The sequence below is a fragment of the Symsagittifera roscoffensis genome, chromosome 6 (genome assembly GCF_963678635.1).
Source record: "Symsagittifera roscoffensis chromosome 6, txSymRosc1.1, whole genome shotgun sequence".
Taxonomy (NCBI): Eukaryota; Metazoa; Xenacoelomorpha; order Acoela; family Convolutidae; genus Symsagittifera; species Symsagittifera roscoffensis.
This window is the reverse complement of record NC_087067.1, coordinates 50,822,288-50,848,998: the sequence shown is the minus strand read 5'-3', so window position 1 is coordinate 50,848,998 and position 26,711 is coordinate 50,822,288. Positions and strand designations below refer to the sequence as shown.

General features: G+C 32.9%; 2 protein-coding genes across 9 annotated transcripts in view; both read left to right on the top strand.

Annotated features, from left to right (window-relative positions):
* The window catches only part of LOC134847966 (sperm flagellar protein 2-like), a 584,566-nt gene that overhangs the window by 29,917 nt on the left and 527,938 nt on the right, over positions 1–26,711 (top strand). The window lies entirely within an intron of this gene.
* Positions 976–26,522, top strand: LOC134848263 (uncharacterized). The gene is made up of 4 exons (XM_063865649.1): positions 976–1,234; positions 24,833–25,049; positions 25,960–26,106; positions 26,258–26,522. The coding sequence occupies exons 1-4, from the start codon at positions 1,123–1,125 to the stop codon at positions 26,430–26,432; spliced, it is 651 nt and encodes a 216-aa protein (XP_063721719.1). The 5' UTR covers positions 976–1,122; the 3' UTR covers positions 26,433–26,522.

Here is a 26,711-nt window from a genome sequence, read left to right as displayed (position 1 = left end):
TTTATGCTTTTGTAGACGTTGGTTCCTTTGAAAAATGAGAAAAATGTTTTCAAAGCTTTCCAATCATTTCAAATTTATAAGGTTTTTTTTCATTTCTTCTCCATTAGTTGTTTGTGATGCATATTTTAAGCTTTTTAACCACCAAAACGTCAGCAAATTGATTTAGTTTCATGATTGACTCCAAAAATTTATTTTTCATCTACCACGGGAACTTTTCCACTAATATGAAAGGATCTTTTTGAAACTGTTGTTTCATGGTAAAACTTTGTGTTCAGATGAAGCAAAGTGTTCAAGAGATATCTCTTTTAGAGACTTTCTTATTGATACAAAATAAGTAACCCATAAAATAAAATTCGAATATTGTTTTGAATTGACAAAACTTTGGCAAAATAAGAGATTATAATCCATTAAAATCGATTATAATTGATTCTAAAGGTTTTTGTAAGAACTATAATTAATTATAACCGATTATAAGATATTATAATATCTTGGAAAATATCACGATTATAATCAATTATAAATCCTTTAAACACCTAATTTCGGTAATTATAACCAACAATTATTGTCAAAAAACCATCATAATAATCCGTTATAATCAATTACTTACGCCTAAACTTGGATGCGGGCAGACATGTCATAAATTAGACACATCGTAAGCAAGTCGGAATCGAGAAAAGAAAGTATTTCGCACGCTTGTTTTCATATCTCGATTCTGATTGGTCTACGACGTGTCTGCTTCATTACATGTTTATTTTTTGACCGCACTCCGTTCTACTAGAGCACTGCTGTACTGCCCCTATAGACATTAAACAAAACATTTGCTTTTTTGTTTGACGACAAATTTAATAAGAACTCCTTTAGTCAAAATATCAAACAAGAGAACATGTTTAGGATCACGGTTTCAGCTCCGACTCAACTACCAAATCATTATTCGACCAAAGTCATTGACATGTACTAATTTACATTTGACTGAGCAAGCAATACGAAATCTATTTTATCTCGTTTTCTTATGTGGTCCCTCTCTTTTATTATACGCTAAATATCTTTATATAACTCTCATAAGCTCGCTATACTATATACTTGGTTGAATCAGTGGTTTATCAGTTGGTTAAGCAGTCTGAAATGAGTCTACAATTTGGCGCTGAGACCTCAACTGACCATTTTGACACAAAGCCAGACGAAACCAAAATGTTCTCACACGAATTCCAGATGTTACACGAGAAACGATACGAAGGTCAGAAACTTTGGGTGTCTGGGCTTAACTTAGTCAAGCCCTTTTCATCAAAATTTTTATATCTCTATTGGTGCGGAATAAAACACTTAATAGGATCAATTAGTCAATCATTGATGATTAGAAAACCATACAAGAAGCAGTTTGAGGGTTTGAATTAATTACAGCATCAAATATTAGACAGGATATCTCATCGTTTTTACCCTTGTTCGATTAGCAAGGATGTTGCAACCAGATAACCACGTTTTTGTTTCGACCCCTTCACGACTTTTGCTACCACAAGGAAAGCTTTTATGGAATCGAGAGTGCTATTACGTTTAAGCCCTATCAGTCGTGATTTGGATTCCAAAAAAATCTTAGCAATTACTTCATTGTCGAGTAAAAATAGCCCTGATTTTCTTCAATTTTCAAACCTGACACTAAAAATTTAGGATGTTCTGAAGATACTGGCACAACAACTTTGATTACACTAATTTTAAAATATTTGAGCTATAAGTATTTCTGGTTCTACAATTTTTTGCCCCTTTTAATTGCTCTCTTCTGAAAAAAAACTCACAAAAATTTATTTAGAGTTTTTTCGCAGACTTTCTACTAATGTTCGTTAAGTAAATAAGAAAATGTTCAGCTTTTGTGGACTGAAAAAAAATACTGAAGAAAGTGACAAAATACTTTATTTAAGAGACAATTGGAACCTGATCTAAACTACATTTTATGATTGGATAAATTAGATATTTTACCACTGTAAAGTATTTAATATTAACCAATCATGATCCATCTAACTAACAACCCACATATTTGTAAGTGCTGAAATTACTTGTAATTTCAGCACCAGAGAGATTTGAATTTAACTTAGAAATTAGTTGCCTCTCCAAGAGAACTTCAGCAGCCGCAATAAACCAGTATACCCTAGATCTATTGAGCCTAGCAGAGACTAGTTAAACAACCTGAGACTAGATAGTATAAGAGTAAGATTAGGATCGGTATTAGACTAAGAAGTTGCACGAATCTATCCGGCCGAAAATAAGATAGCGTGACGAGCAGACGGTGTACCCTATCCGAAATTACTCTATGAGTTAAGACCATCGGTTATAACTCATCTGGTGCGAACATAAGTCTCGAACAAGACCTTAATAGCTTAGAATTAACCAAAAATAGATTAGAATTTAGACAAAACATTTTTGAAATGTTACACGACGATAATTTAATCGAAATGTCTCTACGACTCAATAGATCAGAGCCAATATTCCGAACGATAATAGAACTACCCGGAATTGGAAGAAGACCTCGAACCAGAGACGACATACGACAAAGTAGAAACTTACCAATTAGTTATATGATAGTACGGCAAAAGCCAACACAAACTTTTATATTTAGAATTTTATTAGCAATGACTTTAGATTTTCATTTACAAACATAAAATCTTGAAGTCAATCTTCATAATCATTTCAGGCGCTAAACAAAACTATTAATATACAATAACGATTGATAAAAAGATCTCAGATCGTTTTCCTAAAATTCTGCAGTATTATATAAAACATGTTTGGAAAATATTTATTGAAAATCAAAACAAAAATTAGTAGCATGACAATAAACTGTTAGTAATCATAAAATCATCAGTTATCCCAGCTTCATCACCTAAAACATAACAGCAATCATAAGCTCACTCATATCATTAAAACACTAAATCTTTTTCTTAAACAAATTTAAACCATTTTAAACTTAAATTCACTTAATTTTAAAATCAGATCATCAAGGCTTATCCTTGGATCTTAATTAATTTTCTAATTAATTCAATTTAAAACTTGATCATCAAGGCCTATTCTTGGATCAAAAAGAACAATTTTGTTCTCCCCCACCCACTTAGCTAGTGTCTAACGACCTCAAACGTCGATTCACTATCCAACCCTTTCAAAAAACCCAAGACTAATAGAAATTTTTGAACAAAACTAATCATTCAAATTAGGATAAACAGTGAAGAACTTCGGTTATTCATCCTTCACTTGAACCCTCCTCTTATCAGACCCAGGATAAATCTTAGACTTAGTAAGTTTAAAATAGTATCTAACGAACTACTCGCGTTCTAATTATACCTGAACCTTGTGGATCGATTTACTATTCTCCAACCCTTGAACACAATCACTACCACTAAGTAAGATTAAGTAAGTTAACACCTTAGCTTATACTAGCCACGAGAAAGTAAAAAATCATTCTTCGGAATCGATATACTTTTCTCTCCAACCCTGAACAAATAGACCCAGGTTAAGCTAACCAAGAAAAATCGTAAGGACTAACAATTTAAGAAAATAGAAATCATCTAACAACTTTTTGCATCCGTCATCCTAAACCTTATGTCATTTAAAAATCTAGGAAACAAACAAACAATCGTTTTACACAACTGTGAAATAGATAACAAAAAATACGACCTTGTAATCACACCTCATACACAAACAGTTGGATATATTAGAACAAAACGACAAACACTAAAAAAGAAAATAATAACCAAACAAAGACAAATAACACGAAAAAGATTTTCCAAAAATAGAAACGCATTTTCAGAATCAGAAGCCAGCAATTTAGACGAACTTTATAAATTAAAAGAATCTATTGATAAAAATTGCCCCATTCACGATCAATTATATTTTTCAGACTCAGAAACAACTTCAAATTCATCAAAAAGAGGAAAAAGAAGAAGAAAAAAGCAATATAAACACAAACCAGTACACTTGTATAATTGGAATCAACCAATTAGACACATCGATAATTACCTATTAACAGTCATTAAACGAAAAAATGAGCCAAACACACACTCCAAGTGAAGATAGTCCAGATGATGACGATATCTACCCCTTCCTCGTAGATGCACCCGATAATAGAGGCCAACATGATCTTTGCAAGAATTTCCTCCTAAATTTGTTTCAACCCGGAATCAGCCCATGTAAAGCAGAGTTCCCAGATGTAAAAATCAAAAGACAAATTATTGATCACTATCTGAAATATATATGTAATTTAACACAACAATACGGAATCTACACCATAGAATTCAGTACACCAAACCCGAATCACCGCAGATATGTAATTCAAACAGACGATCTTGACTTAGAATTTTCAAAAGTATTCTTAGAATATATAAAAAGCATACAATATCATAACTCACAAAGAGCAAACTCCATATTTACTAATGAAGTTTTTGCAATAATATATAGTTATATTTCAATATTAGAAAACGAAACCCCAATCTCAAATGTCTCACCGACAGAGACATCCAAACATATAAGGGTACGACATGAAATCACACTATTTTCAACTTTCCTACATATAATTAAAGAAAATTTCACTAAAGATGAAGTTTCACAACATACAAAACATGACTTACAAAAAATTTTAGCATGGTTTATAATAGATTATTTCACACATAATATAGATTTAATTTCACAAGCAAGAAAAAATTTCAGACCTCAAAATTCAAACGATGATACCGCCATCACAGAACAATCAGACTACATTTGGGACCCCGAATGGTCTCATTATGCATTCATAAATATCCCACAATCAATCTCAAGTCAAGCAATAAGTACAATATCTTATGCAAGAGATTATATAAGAGTAGTACCATTAACCATTGATGCAACACCATTAAACTACAATACATTTTTACCTGATACGCGAAATAACAGTTTAAATTCGACCGTCATACATACTGAAAACCTTAATGGAACTAGGAATCTCACTCAACAAGATATTCAAACACCATCACACTTCATAAATGAAGAAATCGTCCAAACAACAACAACTACACAACAAAGTATTTCACCGATACGCTCAAATTTAACAACACCAAGAAATACAAACAATTCACTAGCACAGATAACCTTACAATCAACCGTTAAACCTTCGGTTGCTCCAAAATATTCACAAATGGATTATCAAACATATAGACCCATGACAATACCGTCAAAAACACGCAGAACATTCACAAGAAACACTTTTGCGGAACACAATTATAATTACACACATTCATCAAAAACAAACTATCCCCCACGAAAAAATAATAATAATCAGATAAGATCTCAATATTGGGATAATCCAATGACAACAACCAACTCAGTAAATTTTCAAACTAATTCACATCCTTTACAGGATCGTAGTGAAAATTACCCATTCTTTCAACAAAATCAAAATAAAAAACAAGCACCTCATCAAACGGATTATCTATCCTCTGATGATGATTATTTACAACCAGATATATTTGCACCATACACTCAAGAATATCGTGGACAAAGAGTGCAGAAACCACATACATATCATATAATTTTTTCTCCACACCCAATAGATACACAAAATCAACAACCAATACAAATGCAAAACCCAATTAATACACAATCTTTTCAACCAATTCAGCCACAAAACCCAATGATTACACACTCGTATCAACCAACACAAATGCAAAATGAAATACCACTCCCATATTACCTTCAACAACACGAAATAACAAAAAATCAACTTTCAAATTTTTCACAAATGCCAAATGCCGCAGAATCGTTACAAATGACAATGAATCCATACCTTATGGGTGGATCATCAATAACATCAAATAAACCATTAATGGTATTCACAGGAACAGACCCTGAATATTCTGTAGAAGATTATTTAAATGCAGTAACAGCAAATTTAATTTTTAATATGGGACCTGAGCCAATTAATACGCCACTACATCAAAATTGGATACATTGACGCACAGCGTTGATACAGACAACCTTAGACGGCGCAGCCCAAAAATGGTTTTCAGTATTGCCTATAGAAATAAAATCAAATTGGAAAAGATTTACACAAGAATTTTCAAAAGTGTTTGACTCCGAAAGAAACAAACAACAACAAAGAGTTTTATGTAATGAAATTCGCAGATTACCAAATTAAACTATCAAACAATTAGCAGTACGTATAGAAACACTAGTTCGAAAAGCATATTCATTAAATACACACGACTATAAAAACACAAAAATGACAGAAATCTTAATGATGACCTTAACACCTCAATTAAGGAAAATAGCAATAAAAAGAGAGCATTCCATCCCTCCTAAATTCGAGAGCCCGATTTAGATTTTCGAAAACTAGTAGACAAACTAGAGCAAGCGGAAATCACAATGAAACTTGAAGAAACAGAAAATCTGAAATTACAATATGTTAACCGAATTGAAACAAATACCACACATATCAACAATATACAGGAATCAGATACAGACCTAGTTGAAAAAATCACTGAGATACTCAATATTTATGAAAAACACCCAAACTTTAAAGGCAAACCATCTTTCAAAAAATGGTGTAATTATTGCCGACGATACGGACATAGTATTTCTGAATGTAGACAAAAACAACAGGACAATCAAAACAAACCTCAAAAATATAAAGAACCAAATAAATCATTCTATCAATACATGAAGAAAGATCAAAATCTACCAAACAAAAATGTATACAGCAACAAAAGTTCAGGAAAACCACTTCCGAACAATACCAATTACACGAGAACTCAATCACCATATAACTCAAGTTATAGAGGAAGATCACCAGAACGAAGAAATACACAAAATTCGTCACAAAATCATTACAATAGACCAAATAGTCGAAATAACTACTCCAGATCAAATTCGAATACAACACAATTTTTTTTCTAGATCTAATTCCCAATCAAGGATTAAATACTATCCAAACAATCAGTCACGAAATTCATCATATAATAGAAATAGAAACTACTCCAATAATCGAAATAGAAGTTATTCAAACAACCGAAATCAGAATTACCCGAACAATCGATCAAGGAATAACTCATATAACAGATCAAACTATAACAGAACAAACGATAATTATCAAAAAAGATCACGAAACAATTCACAAAATCGACATTCAAGTTATAATAATCGTTATAGAAATTATTCCCAATCACCACACAGAAATAATAACCATTATAATAATTCTAACAATCGCCACAGAAGTAGTACACCTAAACATCAAAGACATATTAATCACGTACAATCAAATCCAGAAACAACATCAGACCCCCCAGGTATTGATGACACAGTAAATGACAAACTACTACTAAATCAAATAAACTGTGGATCATCAGATTCAGAAAGTGATACAGAAAACACTATCTCCATCAATATGATAGCAGTCGAAAATGACTACGAACGTATTATATATGAACAACCTTTTTCATCACATATATATGAAAATCAATTAGAACTCCTTCACAATTATTACATTGAACCCATCCATTCCACACAAACGGCACAAGAAACTAACGAAATCAACACTACAAATCAATCCAATGAAAATAACAAAACAAAATGCTTGAATACAAATCAAATCTATCAAAATATACAAAAAAAACAACCCAAAGAAAAAATTTGGACAATACCATTTCTTTTAGAAAGTCCAAGAAACAAAGAATTTCAACCACCAGATCTTGAAATTGATTTTTTAACTGATTCAGGAGCAGAATCAAACATAATAAACATTCCCACATGGAATGAGATAAAAACATTACACCCGAAACTAAAACCTCTTGAAACCTCCAGTAAACTAGCAACAGCACAAGGATCAACATTGGTAAACTATGGAAAAATTCAATTATTTCTTCTCCCCACAAGAACAATAGAGCAAAATAAAGTTTTAAACAAATATTTCATATCACTGATATTAAATACAATATCATTGGAATACCATTTATCTCTAAATATATACCAACAATCAGCATTTTGAATAGTAAAATACTAATCAAAGATAAATACACAAAAACAAACGACACATCCCTAACATTTTTTCAAAGATTAAATAAACAACCACCATTTTTTTCAAAATTTTATCCAATATATAACCAACAAAGAAAACACCTGAAACCACTATCAGGAAACATATATAATTTTTCAATAAAACAAGTTCACCAATATGATAAAAAAAAACAAAATAAACAACAACTCTATATGTCAGACTTTGAATTCAAACCTATCCATAAGTTTTTCAAAATCACAATTCCATCCATAAAATATTTGAAAAACTCGAATTCAGATATTATTTCGTTACATGTATACAACAATACATCCTATCAAGTAACATTACCTTTAGGACTTTTAGGATATTGCAAAACCAACGCTACGATATCACCAATACACGAAAAAGCATACCGCGTAAATAATATACTCCAATTATTAGATATTTGTCAATCCACAATTCTTAATGAAGAATTATCCATAAATAATATAATAAGTAATGAAAAAAAAAACACAGATTATTTCACAAAAACCCCATATTTCAAACCTACATTCAACATAAATAACTATACAGAGAATCAACAGAAATTTTTAACAATGTTTAACTTCCAAAATTCACAAATAACACAAGACGAATTTGATAAGTTAGCCAAACAGCTAATAAAATATTCATCAGTCTATGCAACATCCAAATTTGATGTTGGCAAAATCAGTTCATCACTACATCTCCCATTAAAACCTGACGCAGTTTTCAAAAAACAAAGAGCAAGTAAAGTACCAATTCACTTATACGATAAAGTGAACAGATTACTCGATATTTTAGAACAATACAAAATTATATCACCGGTAAACGAAGAAGAACAACCAAAAGGTAACACATTTATCAACCTTGTTATCATCCTAGCAAAAGGAGAATCATTAAAAATAGTTCTAGACGCTAGATATCTTAATTCACTAATAGACGAATCAAAATGCAATTGGCCTATTGAACCAATACAAGTTATTTTAACAAAAAGAAACGGAAAATACTTTACAACCGCAGATATGAATAGTGCATATAATCAAATGCCACTAGATGAACAATCGCGACGCTTAACACAATTTGTTATTGGAAATCAGCAATATGAATTCAACCGCCTATTCTATGGAATATCCATAGGACCAGCAGCATTTTCAGCTTTTATGAGCAAAATTTTTAGACCACTAATACTCAAGAAAAATGCAATCACCTATCTAGACGATGTTTTTATGCAATCACAGACAAAAGAAGAAACGTTCAATGTTTTAGAACACTATCACAAAATACTTCAGAACGAAAATCTGAAGGCCGCCCCCGATAAATCACACTTCTTTTTAACACGAGTTAAATTCTTAGGACACAAAATAGAAAGAAAAACAATCACTCCATTAAAATCACGCATTGATGCTATTCAGAAGCTCCAACCACCAACAAACAAAAAGAAAATCCAAGAATTCCTTGGAATGTTAAATTTTTTAAGCAAATATGTCTCTAAAATGCAATTATACCTAAGACCATTCTATAATATACTTAGACAACAAAATAAATTTGAATGGAACACAGAACATCAAGCACGATTTGAAGAAATTAAAAAACTCTTAACTGAACAAATTTCGAATACAATTCCAGATCCAAATCAACCATTCTATGCAATGTGCGATGCTTCGAATTTTGGCATCGGCGCAGCATTATTACAATCACACAATGGTACAAACAAAATGAATCTTATATCATCAAATTCTCGATTATTCACTCAAGCAGAGCTACGAATCTCAACTCTAATGAGAGAATGTACAGCCATAATATATACACTAACAGAATATGAATTTCTGATACTTGGATCAAATCATCCAACAGTTCTTTTCACAGATCACAAACCAATCATTTTTCTCTTTACACAAAAATCCAATCCAAATCACCGAGTTTATAGATTTCAATTAATTCTAATGAAATTCCCAAACTTACATATAACTTGGACAGCAGAAAAGAATCTTGCATTACCAGACACTTTAAGTCGAAATACACCACTTGAATTACTTACACGTAAAACTACAGTTGAAATACCCAAAAATATGAAATTTTACCTTGCAGAAAACGAAACATCACCCCGACTAGAGTGCAAATATGCAGTAAAAACTGACGTTGAACAATCACAGATAAATAATCTACAACACTTCCCACTTTATTTAGATTGCCAAAATAACCACTACGAAGTTGATCTACTTGGAACATCAACTTTTAAACCAATTCCATATTCACAATGGATAAAAAATAACACCCAACAAAAAAGAGTAAAACAACACCCGCATAAAAAACACCTTTTTCCGTTAATTGAAAAAGAAAATCTAACTGATAAAATAAATTTATCAGGACCACAAACAAACGATTCAAAATAATAAATCAAGTTTTTAACCTCCATGACCCACTTGATACAATTCCTTTATCTAAATTAGAAATTGAAAACATTTTTCTCCCCCCAACAGATAACATTACAATTAATACTTTGAAACAATATCAAAATCTTGACCCAATAATTAGACAACTAAAATCATGGCACAAATATAAAACTAAACCCGTAAAGGCAGATACAACTATTTTAGGAAATAAAACACTCCTCCGATATTTTCGAAAATTTAAAAATACAACAATTAATGAAAACACAGACCTTCTAGAATACCAATTAAATGAATCTACAGTTCCCTGTCTCCCTTTAAGTATGATTCTCATAGCTTTTAATACACATAACACAAAACATTAAAGGACACTCTGGATCAGAGAAAACATATTCAAATTTCATACAAAACTTTTATTTTCCAAATGCACCAATTTGGATAAAAGTACTATGCAATGATTGTATAGTATGTCAGCTAAATAAACCTTATCCAAATCAAAAACAAATAGCACAAAAACAGGATTTTAAAGGACAAAGTTTGTACTTTAACCACCGTATTTCATTTGATACAAAAGGACCAATTTCACCATCATCCGAAGGAAACTCCTACATTATGGTAATTGTTGACGCATTTCCACATTATGTAGCACTTAACCCAGTACCACATTGTAACGCTTATTACGCTTACACAACACTTTACGAACACTGGATAGCCAAATTCGGACTACCAGAAATTTTAGTTAGAGACAACGGTACGGAATTCATAAATAATGAAATCATCACACTATGTCATTTATATAACATCAAACACAAACCACGTACATCTCACGCACCTTGGACAAACGGCTTAGTCGAAGGTATGAACCGTTCACTACAAGAATATCTTAGATGTATCATCAATGGAAATGATACAAGATACACCGAATGGTCAGCAGATGTAAAATTAGTTCCCTTAGCATATAATTCACAAATCACGACAACTCTAGGAATGTCACTATATGAAATGGTTTTAATCAAAAACCACGCAAACCAATTATGTTTAAAGCAAACTCTCATAAAAATGCACAAAGTCATTGTCAACCGAATAAAGACTCAATTTGTTATAACCTACCTTTACACACACACGATGAAGATCATTTTCATCACCCACAAATTCTTAAATTAGCCTCCGGTACACACACCGAATGGATTTTAAACAGAGATAAAAAATACAATGAAATTTACCAAAAAGTAACAAAAAAGTTGTTACAAAGGCAAAACATTAATGAACAAATAAATTCACGCTTTACACCAGCCTCCGATTTAAAAATTGGAACATTTGTTTTAATATCCAATTTTAACACTCAAAAAGGAATTTCTAAAAAATTACAACCCCTTCGTAAAGGACCATACCAAATAATTGCCAAACCCACTGATGTCACATATAAAATCACCGACTCAGACCAAAAAGAAATTGTTCAACATCGAAACAACCTATTACCCTATTACCCAAAAGAATACGCACTACGCGAACTAACTCAATTATATTCTTTCACAGGTTTAAAAGTTATTCAAAAGAACCCACATACGGAGAATAAAAAGGAACAACATGACATTCATCTCGAAAACCAAAATAAAAAATCAACTAAAACGAAAAACAATACAAAAAAGCTAGATCAAAATGTACCTCAAAAAGAAAGAAAAAATAGAAAATTGACAGAAAAAATAATACCCCAAGAACAAATCGACAAATCAGAACATAGAGAGTCATCACGACTTAGAAATCAACCACGTAAAAACTATAAAACATTCATCCCACAATCTAAAATATTAAAGTAAGTCGAATTTCAAAAACAGCTTTAATTTTATATTTCATAATCTTTGCACCTCTGAAATATTTTGAACTTTCATTTTTCAAAATAACATGCTGACAAACACGCAGCGACTCTAGTTCATAATTAGCCAATAGGATTCATCCAATCCGTCACCTTCTCTAACTCTAGCACAAATCAACTAGACGAACGATATTGAAATTCCAGGCATATTTATAACTATAACTTTGCGACCTACATGTCAAAAATAAGCAAACCACTCCAACTTGACAACTAAAATAAATATCACCATAATATCATAACCCTCCCTTATCTAATAACCCAAAGATCAACAATATTTCCCCAACTCTGAACTCAAATACCCCCCAAAACAAATATGTTAAATTAGCCTAAAGTAAAAGAACGACCATTTTAATTAGCCTAAAGTATAAAAATCTCAAAAATACTCCAGATCATTTGACAAATAAAAATAAAGAAAAAGAAGACCTCCCGTTCACCATAAAAATTGCCCCCAACAATTTTTCACAAAACTCAACCCACTTGTCAAAAAATCAATTAATAATTCGACCACACTTGAAAATTGCCTCAAACAACAAAAAATATTCGATCGAGAAGCCATTTCTTAAATGCTCTTCTCTCGACCAGTCAACATAATTCTTAACATTCTCATTAACTGTTTAACGATATTTAAACTTTTAATCATATTTCTTTTTGATACCTTTGAATCTTTTGTAATAATTTTAATCATTTTTTGCAATATTTTTTTAATTTTCTATTCCATATTTGAACTATACCTCCAACTTTCAAAAGCTATTGACTATATCCACAGGTACGATTCACAAAACTTATCTAAGTGATACGAACCATTTTTAGTAGAACAGATATTTTTTTACTATTTGTAATTTTTATAACATTTCTATCATCCCTCACCTTGACAATATGCAAATGTATAAAGAAAGCAATCATCACATTCGCCCTAGCAACAATCCTCCTAATTCTTTTTCTAGAAGAATACTATAATAAACATAAATTTTTCCACTAAAAGAATAAATAAAAAACCATCAAAAATTGCTAACCAACAATCACACAGTCAGTCTTCACCGACATCATCCCAAGATAACCCAACACCACCTTCAACTACCCAAAACCCCCAAACATCTACACGAATTTCCTTTCAAGATAACCCATATACCTTTGAAGAACGACACGCTCGCTTATCTGAACCACTAGAACCAGTTCAACGACAAGCACCTCTAAGCGAACCATCATAAAACTTATACCCAACACTACCACAAGAATTAAGTAGAATACGAAATCCTAGCCAAAATCAAAATACAGTCGAAATAAATAGACAAATTATACATCCTAGACGAAACAGAAATTTTCAAACTCCCCGAGTTCATTTTGATATACCTCAATCCCCATCACTAAGTACTCCAGAAAACCCCATTGGTATATTACCAGAAACCCCTACGCTTCTTTCACAACGTAGCACCTCAAGCCTACCCTCAGATTGTTTAGGTTCAACACCAACATCTGAACAAATACGTGAAAATCCCTTTAACCCCACAAACCAAACATCACGACTACCATATTGGACAACACATTCATTCACACAACGTGAACCAAATTTAATCAATGATCCAATAGATATTTCTACGGATACAACAACATCCTCATGACTACCAGAAACATTATCACTACCCTCAACACCATCAATAAGTCAGATTTCACCAACGCCTTTTAACTTAAATTTCCCAAATAACCTCGACGCTAGATATCGAGAACAATCATTAACAAATATTCCTTTAAGACTAGACTGGAATACATTCACAGCACCTCCACCATTATTTGGACAACACCCAGAAAGTAACCGACTCCACAACTGGGCACTAAATAGACTACAATATAGACAAGACATCCACGAAGACATTCGTGATCATAACATCCAAATACTCCAACAAAATAGTCTACAATTAAAATTTGAAATCACGGTTAAACTAAACAACATTACTCAACATCCCTACCCATTAAACCCACCAAATCAAATATAACAGCTCAATCACTACCACCACCAATTATAACAACTGAAGTAATATACAAATACGACAGATATACCAAAAAGACAATTGGTTACATCACATTTTATAACCCATACTCAGGATTATCATACACATGTATATTCTAAAAATATTAATTTTTCTCCAACTCTTTTTTCTAGTAATCTCCAATCAGAACATAAACCCTTCCCCCCGCACAGGACCCCAAGATTTATTAGTAACACATTACGATTGTGAAGAAAATGAACAAAAAATACTACACAAATATGCAATAAATCAAGTATCACAATGCGAAACAGAACCACAAGCTATAGAAACTACAAATGTAATAGCGACACTTTATTCAAAAGCCCGAGCAACAACAGTTATAGGATATAAATTCACAGCAACATTTTCTGAAAAGAAAGTACATTGTTCACAAGTCTCAAATGGAAATAAAAACCGACTTGACCACGAATCATTCTACCAGAGTAATATCGAAGGACTTTTACATCTCAATCCCGAAGATTGTAAAAACGAGTTACTCCGACTAAACATCACAAGAAATAAAAACGCAGATAGAAAGTTAGTATATTTCTAAGTTTTTCAGATTCTGTACATCAAGCAGAACTTGAAAGATATCAAGGACATATAAAATTAGATGAAAAATACCCATACAACGGCGCACACGGAAGATTAACTTATGACATACACGATAAACACTGGATACCACATATTGGTATAAATAACCCATCAAACTGCAAAGCAGACACGAAAAATAAAGGATATCAAGAAATAATGTTTTTCGATTGGAAAATACAACTCGAAAAAATACAACTCACACGCGATTTATCTGACAACACAATGATCTATCAAGGAATTAGATTACCTTGTAAAAACGATCAAGGCTATTGTGACCCTACAACACGAACACAAGCAACAATTGTTTGGTTCCCCGAAGACACATGTACAACATTTCAAGTAGCAAAAATACACGCTCGTATGATAAAATTTCACGAAAAATATTTTATACAATCAATTCCATATGAAAAAGTAAATCCATCACGAAAATAAAGTTCTAATTTTAGAAACATACACAATATAGAAAATAAATTGACACGTTTTCAAATATATCAAGAAACAGAACTTGCATGTAAATACAGAAATCCACTTCACAAAACACAATACTCCGAAATATTAGTTGAATACGAAAAAGGATTCGACATGACCACTGGAAAAGTAAAAATCGACCCATACGCCACAAGTCACCCTATAAACGAAGGAACATCATATATACCAGTTAATTTTCAAAAAAGTAAAGGTCAACCTGGTGGACATCTAAAGCCCCATGACACTAGAAGCACACGTTTACAAAAACTATCACTAATGAATAGTACATATTTCGATAATATCCACTATGATATTCACTTAGATATGAAATTAGACTACACAATTAGCCGAATTTTTCAAGAAATGTCACTCTCTGAATTAGAAACACTTCACCAACTATGCGAATTAGAAAGGACACAAATCCTACAATCACTTGCACTAGCAGTATTAAAAATACCCTACGCAGGATATTTACTATCAGGAAATAGATCAAATTTTTTAGACTATGAAGGAAACATTTTATGGTTTTATACCTGTACCAAAAAAGTATCACCACTATGTGTTTTTGAAGATAAACGATGCTATAAAAGAATCCCTATCTTTTATAAGAATAAAGTACATTTCGTTGACACACTTTCAAGACGAACCTATTTCTGGGATACCGCAGTCCCATGTGGATCAGAAAATAGCCACAATGTAGTACAACTGAACCCTGATGAAGATAAATATTATCTTCTTACCCCATATCCCACATTAATGCAATCACTCAAAAAATTTTCACCTGAAAGCATTAGAGCTATTGCTCGAAACCCAAATATTGACCTACAATCAATTGGAATATATTCAAAATCCGATATCCAACATCACATTAGAACACAACAATTCCAAGAATTATTAACACAAATGGACACTATACAAAGACAATCAATTGACCAAAACTTACGCAAACTTGCCGAAACCGCAGGATTTGCAGATATTTATACACAAGACTATAGCGGATATTTTAAAGACATTAAAGACTATATATATCTAAACGGTGAAAAATACCGACCACAAGATATCTCACCTATAAATATTTTTAGCTTTGTTACACTCAAAAATGAAATTCTTGATTTTCTAGGATGGCCCTATTACATCTTAGAAAAATTAACTATTTTATACGCAATGTTTAACTTTATAGGATTTCTTTTTTCACTTTTAAAAGGAATCTATAATACATGCGCTATACACACACAAGTAAATAGACAAGCAAGTGTAGCACGCATACTATTTGCAGGATTTTTTGGAATTTTTTCATCATCAATAAACAAAATTCTTTTAGACGCACAAATAAAAGAATACAACACAAAAATAGCAACAAGACAGAACACATATAACGAAGAACATAACAATGTAGAAATAACCCCTACAGCACCACAGTTACCACCCCTACCACATAACCATCCATTATCCCTAGTCCCACGAAATTTTCGAAATTTAGCAATAACACATAATCCAAATTTTAGACCAACCATATCACAATGGTTGGTCTAAAATTCCCATTCAACATATAATGACAAATCATTCATTAGATGAAAATACATATGAACAAATTATAGAACAACCCCATACCACCACTTTTCAGTCTCAAAATAATAATTTTTTTAGCCCACGATGAGCCGACAACTTGGATCCCTACACCGCTCAAATTCCCATCCAACCAACCTCAACACTCCAATTACAATAATTCTCCTTTTTGCTTTCCCGCCACCCGACTTCCCCACTAGTAATATAACATCAGGCATGAATTCAGACACTTATTCACAAATCTCAGTTTTGTACTCCATTTCACAACTCAATAACCCAAATATTGAAACCCCTGATGAATTTGCAGACTCTGAACCATCTCCATCCAATAATTTTCAAAACAACTCCTCAGTTTTTTCAAAACCCCCTTTTCAACCAATCCCACCAAATAACCCACTCCCATCCATTTCTACACCCTCTTATGCTTCACAAGTCAGCCCAACCTACTCTTCATTTCATTCAGACCGATCATCCAATTCTCGAGACACTCCCCAAATCTCCCAAGAAATAGATAATTTTATCACCCTACAACAACAACCCTTCCACCTTGAATCCCCCACTATAAATCAGATTTCATCCACAATAGAATCATCAAACCCACCTACCCCTACACCCTCTTCAGCTTATACCGCATCACTAGCACCATCATCCACATCCACCGAATCATCAAATAGCACTAATAGAGCTTATCGCACTTTCAAAAGAAAATTCCCAAACCATCCATTTGCAACAAAACCAGGAACAGCCCGTGAATATATTAATCATCCAAATCACACTAACACGAAAGATTTTTTAGCAATCACCTTACCTTCATTTCCACAGTATACTTTGAACACCCCTAACGACACTAACGACACACGTAGTTTTGTAGATGAACAAGTTTTAATGCCTACACTTCATTGGACATCATATTATCATTTTACTAACCCCCTTTGCCTACCTTTATCTAATACTCACATCGATATAGAAAGAAATCAAGATATGGTATATCGACTCACCACACCACTAACACATAGACAATTTACTTATATAGGATATAAAAAGTCACTAAAAACATACACTGCACCCCGAGCTAACGAATATACACCAGAATATTACGATCACAACATCATCCGAGCTAACCAAGACCAATTTTTAGATGATGATCGTTTCGCTAACCCACAAATCACAGAAAAATTTTTCATCAAAACACCATATGTATTTACACTCAATATATTTGATTGCAAACTCGACCACGTCATTTCTGAAGCATTAACCGACATGCAAGCTTTCGAAAGTTTTAAAGAAAGATTTCAATTATTTTCACTAACCTTCAATTTCCTTGCACCACAAGAACGCGATTTGCACTGCTCACACGACATTATGTTACGCACTAAACAAACCCACACAAATACATATTATCGCTTCATACAAAATCATTTTGATCTACACACTCCATCAAGACAACCACATCACCGTTTTCAATTTATTAACTCTAAATACACTTCACCATTTTTTCTTAACTTCACATATTGCATCAAAGATACTAACCTTCACGGTATTCTTCGCAATTATGATCCCATAACCCAAATGTATACTTTTTGTCCCATCACGAAGACCTTCAACGCAGAAGAATCCAGACCCTTCCTTATCCCACATGAATTTATTCAACCTATAGAAATCCCGATATTAGAATTCATCCACAATACTAAATACAATCACAAATTATATAATCTCATCCAAAACACACCTTATGAGTTTGCAGTTGGCACTGAAGAACTAAAAACTATTAAAGCACTTCAATTGCTTTGGCCACTGCTTCAAACTAAAAACATCATTCGCATACTAGCAAAATTACTAACAAATTCCGACATAATACACGACATTTTCCCCCACAGTTTTTTCCCCGACGACTAACAGGTAAGTATAATTTATACATATTCTTCACTAATAAATTTGAAATAAATACTAACCATTCTTTATCCATGTCTTATTTAGATTTTTAGTCTTCATCCCACGATCACCTGCAAATTACACAAAAGAAAAATAAAAAATAGAAAACTTCTTCAAATTCTTCAAAACTCTATTAATATTTTGCACTAGATAAATTCAATAAAAATTATACCAATGTAGTAAATTAATTTATAAATTATTTCCCTAAAAGCAGTAATTCTAATGATGATGAAAATTTGTAACTTAATTTTTCCCCACAAAACTAGCAGTAAAATTGAAATTCTATGTAGTAAATTGATAAAACGAAAATGCAGTACTAACCTTTTGATATTTCCATTCACTTGCACAAAAATTCTATCCAAACTCGCACAGCTCGCCCACGAAGAATTGTTTAAATAAGAATTTCAGTTTCAAGCTTTCACACTCAGCAACTCAAACACGATAACACGTTTCAAACTTTCCTTTAACCCGGTTGGAAAGGAATTATATACTAAACAAAACTAACCAATGCAGCTTACTAAACACCACAAATCATAGAATAACAGCATGACTAAGGAAAGGAAACCAACGGTACCCAAACCGGGTTAACCCAGTTTAAAACTGGATAATTTATTCTTTTGAAGACTATTATAAAGTCTAAGAAAGAAATAATAAAACACAAAAAAGTCGAAAGACAAACCCATACCAAAAACAATTTGATTTTCGAAAAAAGGACACAACCAACGAAACATAAGAAAAACCACAATAAACCCAACATAAAACGTTATCACATAACAGGACCTCTGACAGAAACCGCACGAAATCATACTCCCACTCCTAGCCTAACCCACCAGAGAGGACGTCCTGAGCATGCTCTATAGCCGGCCTAACCCACCGCGATACATCCACGCTTTGTGACCACACTTCTATTTTTAAAAAGAGGTACTCAAGGGTGAGTAACTCTTCAAAATAACCGAACTAAAACAAAAAGCTTTTGTGAAAACAACTAACCAAAATCATAATTAAAACACCTAACTAATAAAAGTTCTATAAAATGTAAATTATACCTTGCAGTATATAGATCAGCATACAACACCAAAGACGAACATCCAAAGACAAAATGACCCCACTACACTCGAAAAAGAATGGCCAACCACAATCAATATGCCGTCCACAATCACAACTCAAAGGATTTAGAGTACGACTTGACTTCGCAGAAAAGGACTTCATTGAACTAGACCAATGACCACCTCGATGTTCAACTATACGTACAGATCCGAGTAACCAGGCATCCCCTCCACGCACAATCTCCACGCCATTCCCAGACTAGGTAAACACAAAAGAAGTTCTCTACATGAAACAGAAAAACCTGTCATAGCAAACCATTCTAAAATCAGATTTGAGTTTGTTGAGAAAACCCAGTCGTTGTCATAAGAAGACACAACGATTGATCCTGGAACTTCTCTAACAGGAGAACCCAGAAGAAATATGATGTTCGCCAAATACCAACGTCCATCATCCATCCTTTGAATTGTAGAAAAACTATTCTAAAAAACTCTGTAAAACCCGGATGGGTGGAACCTGATCTAAACTACATTTTATGATTGGATAAATTAGATATTTTACCATTGTAAAGTATTTAATATTAACCAATCATGATCCATCTAACTAACAACCCACTTATTTGTAAGTGCTGAAATTACTTGTAATTTCAGCACCAGAGAGATTTGAATTTAACTTAGAACTTAGTTGCCTCTCCAAGAGAACTTCAGCAGCCGCAATAAACCAGTATACCCTAGATCTATTGAGCCTAGCAGAGACTAGCTAAACAACCTGAGACTAGATAGTATAAGAGTAAGATTAGGATCGGTATTAGACTAAGAAGTTGCACGAATCTATCCGGCCAAAAATAAGATAGCGTGACGAGCAGACGGTGTACCCTATCCGAAATTACTCTATGAGTTAAGACCATCGGTTATAACTCACAATGATGAAATATTTCTGATCGAGACGTTTTGGTTTCTCCTTACATATATCGACTCTACCACTAGACAACTTTATTTATTTCGTGCCAATATGGACTATTTTGATGACATAGGCTCAAAAAACAAAAGAACGTTTTTCATCATAAAAACAAACGAGAATTCATCATCATAAAACTAATCTTGAACGATTCATACCGCCCACCGAATTCGAAGCATGATACGTTTTTGCAATAGTCAGTACACCTTATGTTTGAACTTAAAACATTCACTAGCAAAAAAATGCTCACGATGAACTTTATCGTCGATGTCTCATCTGAAAATCCTAAAGTTTTGGAGTATGAAAACTTTTTGATGTCTTTTGGTTACAATGTTCGATGTTTGGAGTTCAAAAAAATTAATATTGCTTAAGTGCGAGTAATGATCAAGTAATTGACAATTTTCATGTACAGACAGTGTGTTGCTCAGGCATTGGCCAGTTTTGACATAAACTGTTATAGAAAAATCAATGCGAGGATTCAAATTATCTGGATTTCCACCATGATTTGCAGTTAAATTGCGACATTTGACGAAACTTTTTTTTTAGCTTAAAAAATCGATTGAAAAACTTGAAGCCTGATGCAAACCTTTAAATAATAAAATTAACCCAGATCGTGACTGAAAAATAATTAAAGTTTTCTCCGCAAAAGAAAACAAAAAAAACCTCATAATCATCTTTGGATTGATTGCAAAAAACTGATAGAAAGACAATCCAGCGACAAAATTGATTTCAAAACCCGTAGAAATAACGTAATTAGTGTTAAAAGAAAACACGCGGTTTTAGAACGATAGACTAGCAGATATTTTGTTAATTATCATAAAGAAACTATCAGTCTATAGTTTCTGATGAATTCTGTCTTTACTGCGGAGAAAAAAAAACGAAACAGTTTGCTACAATTAGAATAAAATTAAATGCAAATTTTGATGAATCAATTACAGGCCAGATTTTGATGCCATCAAAACAATTATGTTTCATGAAACTAAAAACGGAGTCCTTCAAGAAAATGAAAACAAGAGCAATAAAAAAAAATTTTTCATAATGGGGTAAGCAATACACTGCTTGAAACTTGTAACCTGATGCTCTCAGGGAAAACTTTTCCTGATTTTCCTAAAACTTCCAAACAAAATTTTAAAATTTTTTAAAATAACACTGATTAACACTGATAAAAATTTTTTGATAACACTGATTATCTTTTATCAAAATTATTGCATTCTGTGAGCAAACGTTTTGAAAATTTTATCTTTAGACGGTTTGAGAAAAAATCAGTTTGACTCTCAAAATCTTCAATTTTGAACGCATACATCTTAATTCTGTTCTTAACAGAATAAATTGGGAAATCAATTGACATCAAAACGTATGGCTACTTGTGTTTTAATCATCAAGAAAAAATTTGATATCATTGCTCAAAGCATCATACTTGAAAATTTGTTATTATAATGTTTTTGAGAGGAAGTTCCAAATTGTTTAAGTAGTTATCTCACGAAACGACAACAATTTGTCTCTTCAGTCTAATCTCTTGCTGATAAGCTAGAATGTACAAAAGTTGTTTCATAAAAAGATGTGCTGGCTCCTTGTTTTGTTTCGTTTTTAAAGATATGCCTTCGAACAGCTGCATACATGTAATTTCGTTTGCAAATGATACTATTTCAGTTGTTGCTCAGCAGTTTGTTACTAAAATGAAACTTCAAACAGAACTGCAAGGTATTAGTGACTGGTGTGTTGATAGCAAGCTGTTAATGACTTAATCAAATTGCAAATTGATAAACTTTGGCCGGTTTTGCGAAAGCGAATATCTTAATAGAACAATCTGATGGCTAAAATTCTGATTGCAGAAACCTAGGAATACAGGTCGACAACCGGTTCCAAATTGAAAAGCATATTGATTACATATGTAAAATAAACAAATTATTTTCAATTTGGATCCGGTTGTCGACTTGTTTTCCAAAGTTTCTGAAGTCAGAATTGATAGCCATCAGATTGTTCTCAAAAATTGTTCACGTTCGTGAAACCGGCCAATTTTTATCAATTTGCACTTTGATGGAGTCAATAGCAGCTTGGTATTCACAATGCAGTCATTAATATCTTGCATTCTGATTGAAATTTTACTAATGAAGCAAATTTCTGAGCAACAACTGAAATAGTATCACCTGCAAACAAAGTTACATGTATGACGATGGCTAAAGGCATATCTTTGATGTAAAAACGGAACAAAACAAAGAACCAGCGTTTCTCCTTATGAAACACTTTTTGTACATTCTAGCTTATCAGGAAAAAATTTGTCTAAATAGACTAAATGTTGTCGTTTTTTGAGATAATTAAATGTTGTCGTTATTTCTGAAGTTATTGAACCACAAGTAAAGATACGTTTTGTTGTCAATTGCTTCTTTTTTTATTCTGTTAAGGCAAAATTGTATGCGTTCAAAAATGATTGTTTCGATTTTTAAACTAATTTTTTGCATACCTTTTACAAATAAGTTTTTCAAAACGTTTTGTAAAGCATTAATTAATTTCAAAACATCAGATAATTTCATGCGATTGTAATTTAGGAATAGAATCTTGTTCTCACAACCTATAAAATTGTCTGGATTAAAAGCATACGGCTCTGCTACGAAAAGATTCAAAAGCGTTTATTTAAAACAATTCAGTTCGAACGTAATTTGATCGCGCTTCATATAGCTTGCATGCATATGACATAAAAAATTTTTTTGATAAACAGATCTGGCAAATTTTTGTATTAATTTTTAGAACAACTTAGAGAAAATAAAGCCACTTAAAACTTTTAGTTTGAGTTCACTGAAAACGAAATGTTTTACTCGAGTTTCTACGACCAAAACTTTGCCCATCTTATAAACAAGAACAAAAATAATGCAGCGGTCATGAAGAAACATTTTCTATAAAATTAATGTTTTTTTTTTGCTTTTAAACGATATGATAACCTATTTTTTTAATTGGGTAACTGAGCATCAACTATAGCATTATTTCAAAAATTTGTGTTTATTATATCTTAAGGTTAACACCAATGAAATAAGTTTCTTTTTGTTTTATTTGTGCGTTTCGAGTCCGATGTTATTTCGCAACTTCTGTCCTAAATTTTTCAGGGTCATGCCTTGATAAGCTGTACAGCTTTTTGCATGATCCTTCGTGAGTTCTTCTCCTAAAGTATATGTTTAACTCTCTTCTAATTAAATGATCTAATCAGAGGATTAAAAGTTGCCAATGTGCGATGGATAACATGTGATATTCATTCTTTTTGATATAATTTTGTTTTTGAATGATAAAAAATTCAATGAAAAATTAAAAAAATTTAATATTTGTGCCGACTGTTTCTGACATTAAGAAAATGATAAACTTTTCCTCGAACTTTACCAGAATAAAATGGTTCTTTTTGTTTTCGAAAAAACGTTGACGCAACGTTTCAACCAAATATGGGATAGATTTATGGTATAATTGGTCCAGCAATTACGCAAAAACTATCGAAATGTTTTCAAAACAAGTTATAAAGTTATTTTTTATCAGAGTATAGTGTCTGAATATCCGCTAAAAACCCTCAAAAATCTCGTTTTTCCGCTTGTTTTTGACAACTAAATATCCTAATAAAAAATCAAGATATTTAAACGGCTCTCAATTCTTTTGTTTGAGTATAGAATTTATTGTGATGTAGTTCGAAAAAACTTTTTGTCTAATATGAAGGCAATTAAAAAAAACAAGCTTAAACTTCTGACTTTCATCGATATGGCTGTATAATTTAATTACAACACAGTTCTTCTGTTTGCACATTTTCTCCCCCTCCCTCGCTGCGAACTCATAACTGCAAATATAAGTTCGCAACGAGGAAGGGGGGAGAACAAAACACCTAGAGGAGTACTGTGTTGTAATTATAGTATCGGGGTAAATCGAATAAAATGTGATATTTGAACGTGTTTTTTATGAACAAATTCTGTGTGATTTGTTGTTTTGTTCACAGAAGTGTCCCCTTCCTGTCTGTACTTCTTCAAGCGCAGCAACAAGTCCCTCTCCCCCGAGATGAAGACAGCAGTGGACGAGTGTATTCTAGAGTTGACCAAAGTGCAGCCGCAGAGTGTGTTGAGGAACATGCGACTCACAATTCAGCCAGATTTGAACTCGGACGAGAGGGCCATCATATCCTCGGGCAGCCAGACGAACAGACTGCTCGCATTCAGGTACTGCTACCATCATACATATTGTTCAGGAGTTCAAACTTTGGACTATTTGCAGAGATCCAAAACACTTAGCCGAAATACAGCAGTACAAAACTCGATTTTAAGATACGGCTTAAGACCATTTATGATCGAGGGAAAGAACCAAGATCCAAGCTAATCACTAGGAACTCTGTTATCTCTCTGGATGAGAATTACTCGCTATATTTTGGCTATTTTTGTGGGCTGGAGTAAGAGTTGTTGCCTCGCCTACTGGCAATGACTTAGTCTCAACAAGGTCAAATTGATGGGGGGGGGGGGTTAATTTAATCAAAAAATTTGTCAACCTTTTTTCAAGTCGACCAATTTGATTTTCCGAGCTCTCCAACATCAGTTTAAAAGTCTTATTTTAACCATTTGACTAAATTTTTTGCGCGGCTGGCGAATTTTTGAGAAAAAGAAAACAGGCCACAATAACGTTTTTAGGCACATTTTGGTATATTTTGACCAAAAAGTCGTGGTTTTTCAAACGCTAAAGGCACCTTCAGAAAAAATCTCAGTTAAACTTTTGATTTATCATAAATTATTATATAGTGTGTAAGCCTCAGTTTATGCAGAAGATTCTATCTCGCTGGGCACTGTATTGTACTCCAAAATCCAAAAATCCATCATCACAAACACAATATTCATTTCATTTGTTTCTAATGGTGATAGGCCAACAAGTCCAAAAAATAAGATTATCATTCCAACAAGCCGATACTCAATATTATTATGCAACTTAACAACAGATTGTCACAGTTGTTATGCAATTTTTTTGCAATTCTGATGTGTTTTGGCCTCAAGATATGATTGTTTGTCGCACACATGTCGTTTATATTTTCGACGTAAAAACGTGAAATAAAATGGTATCTTTTTCACAATGACGTCATTTCAGGGCCCTCAGCGAAACAAAAGAGGACAAAGAGGTTAATAAACTGGAGTTGGTGTGGTACCGAGAGGGACCAGAGACGAAAGAGGCCTCAGCAGTGACCAAAGTACTTCCATACATTCTCTTCACACTCTTCCTCCTCGGCATCTACGGGTTCGAATTTTATATAAATTTTACCAACTTGAAGGTTCACAAAAACTTACATAGATTTACAAACCGTTTTTGACGTCAACAATTTCATTTTCTGATCTTTTTTGATTAAATTGTCCATATCGCATAACTGATAAATTTGATGACTTTCGAGGTTCCTGCTTGAGTTCTTCATCCTCCACGACTTCAAAGTACGAGCACAGGCCGAGGGGGTGCTGACTGTTCGAGCTTACACAGCCGACTTGCACCACGACAGACTGAACGAGTTCTACAAACTACCAATGCAGAACTCCGATGGGGGAATAACCTACCCATACAAGGGTGACTGAACAATTAGAGACCAAATGAAATGATTTATGGTATTTATAAGAGAATGGTTATTTATATTATTGAAAGTAATAGAATTTAGGTCAACTTTGTTTTAGTTCTATAAGCAAATTTTTTTCAACATTGTGAGTCCAAACTGTGCACTGGATAGTGTACCGTTTGCTGTTTAGATCACTGGAATCCAGAGACAAGTCTTTAAACATGCTCCAAAGTGTGAGCGGATTTCACTACCAAAAGTTGTGTGGATTCCACGCACAAATACCTACTAATGAAAGCTTTAT

Coding starts and splice junctions, on each gene's coding strand:
- LOC134848263 (XM_063865649.1), top strand. CDS start 1,123: ATGAGTCTACAATTTGGCGCTGAGACCTCAACTGACCATTTTGACACA. Junction 1,235..24,832: donor ACACGAGAAACGATACGAAG/GTCAGAAACTTT, acceptor TTTTGTTCACAG/AAGTGTCCCCTTCCTGTCTG. Junction 26,107..26,257: donor TTCCTCCTCGGCATCTACGG/GTTCGAATTTTA, acceptor ATGACTTTCGAG/GTTCCTGCTTGAGTTCTTCA.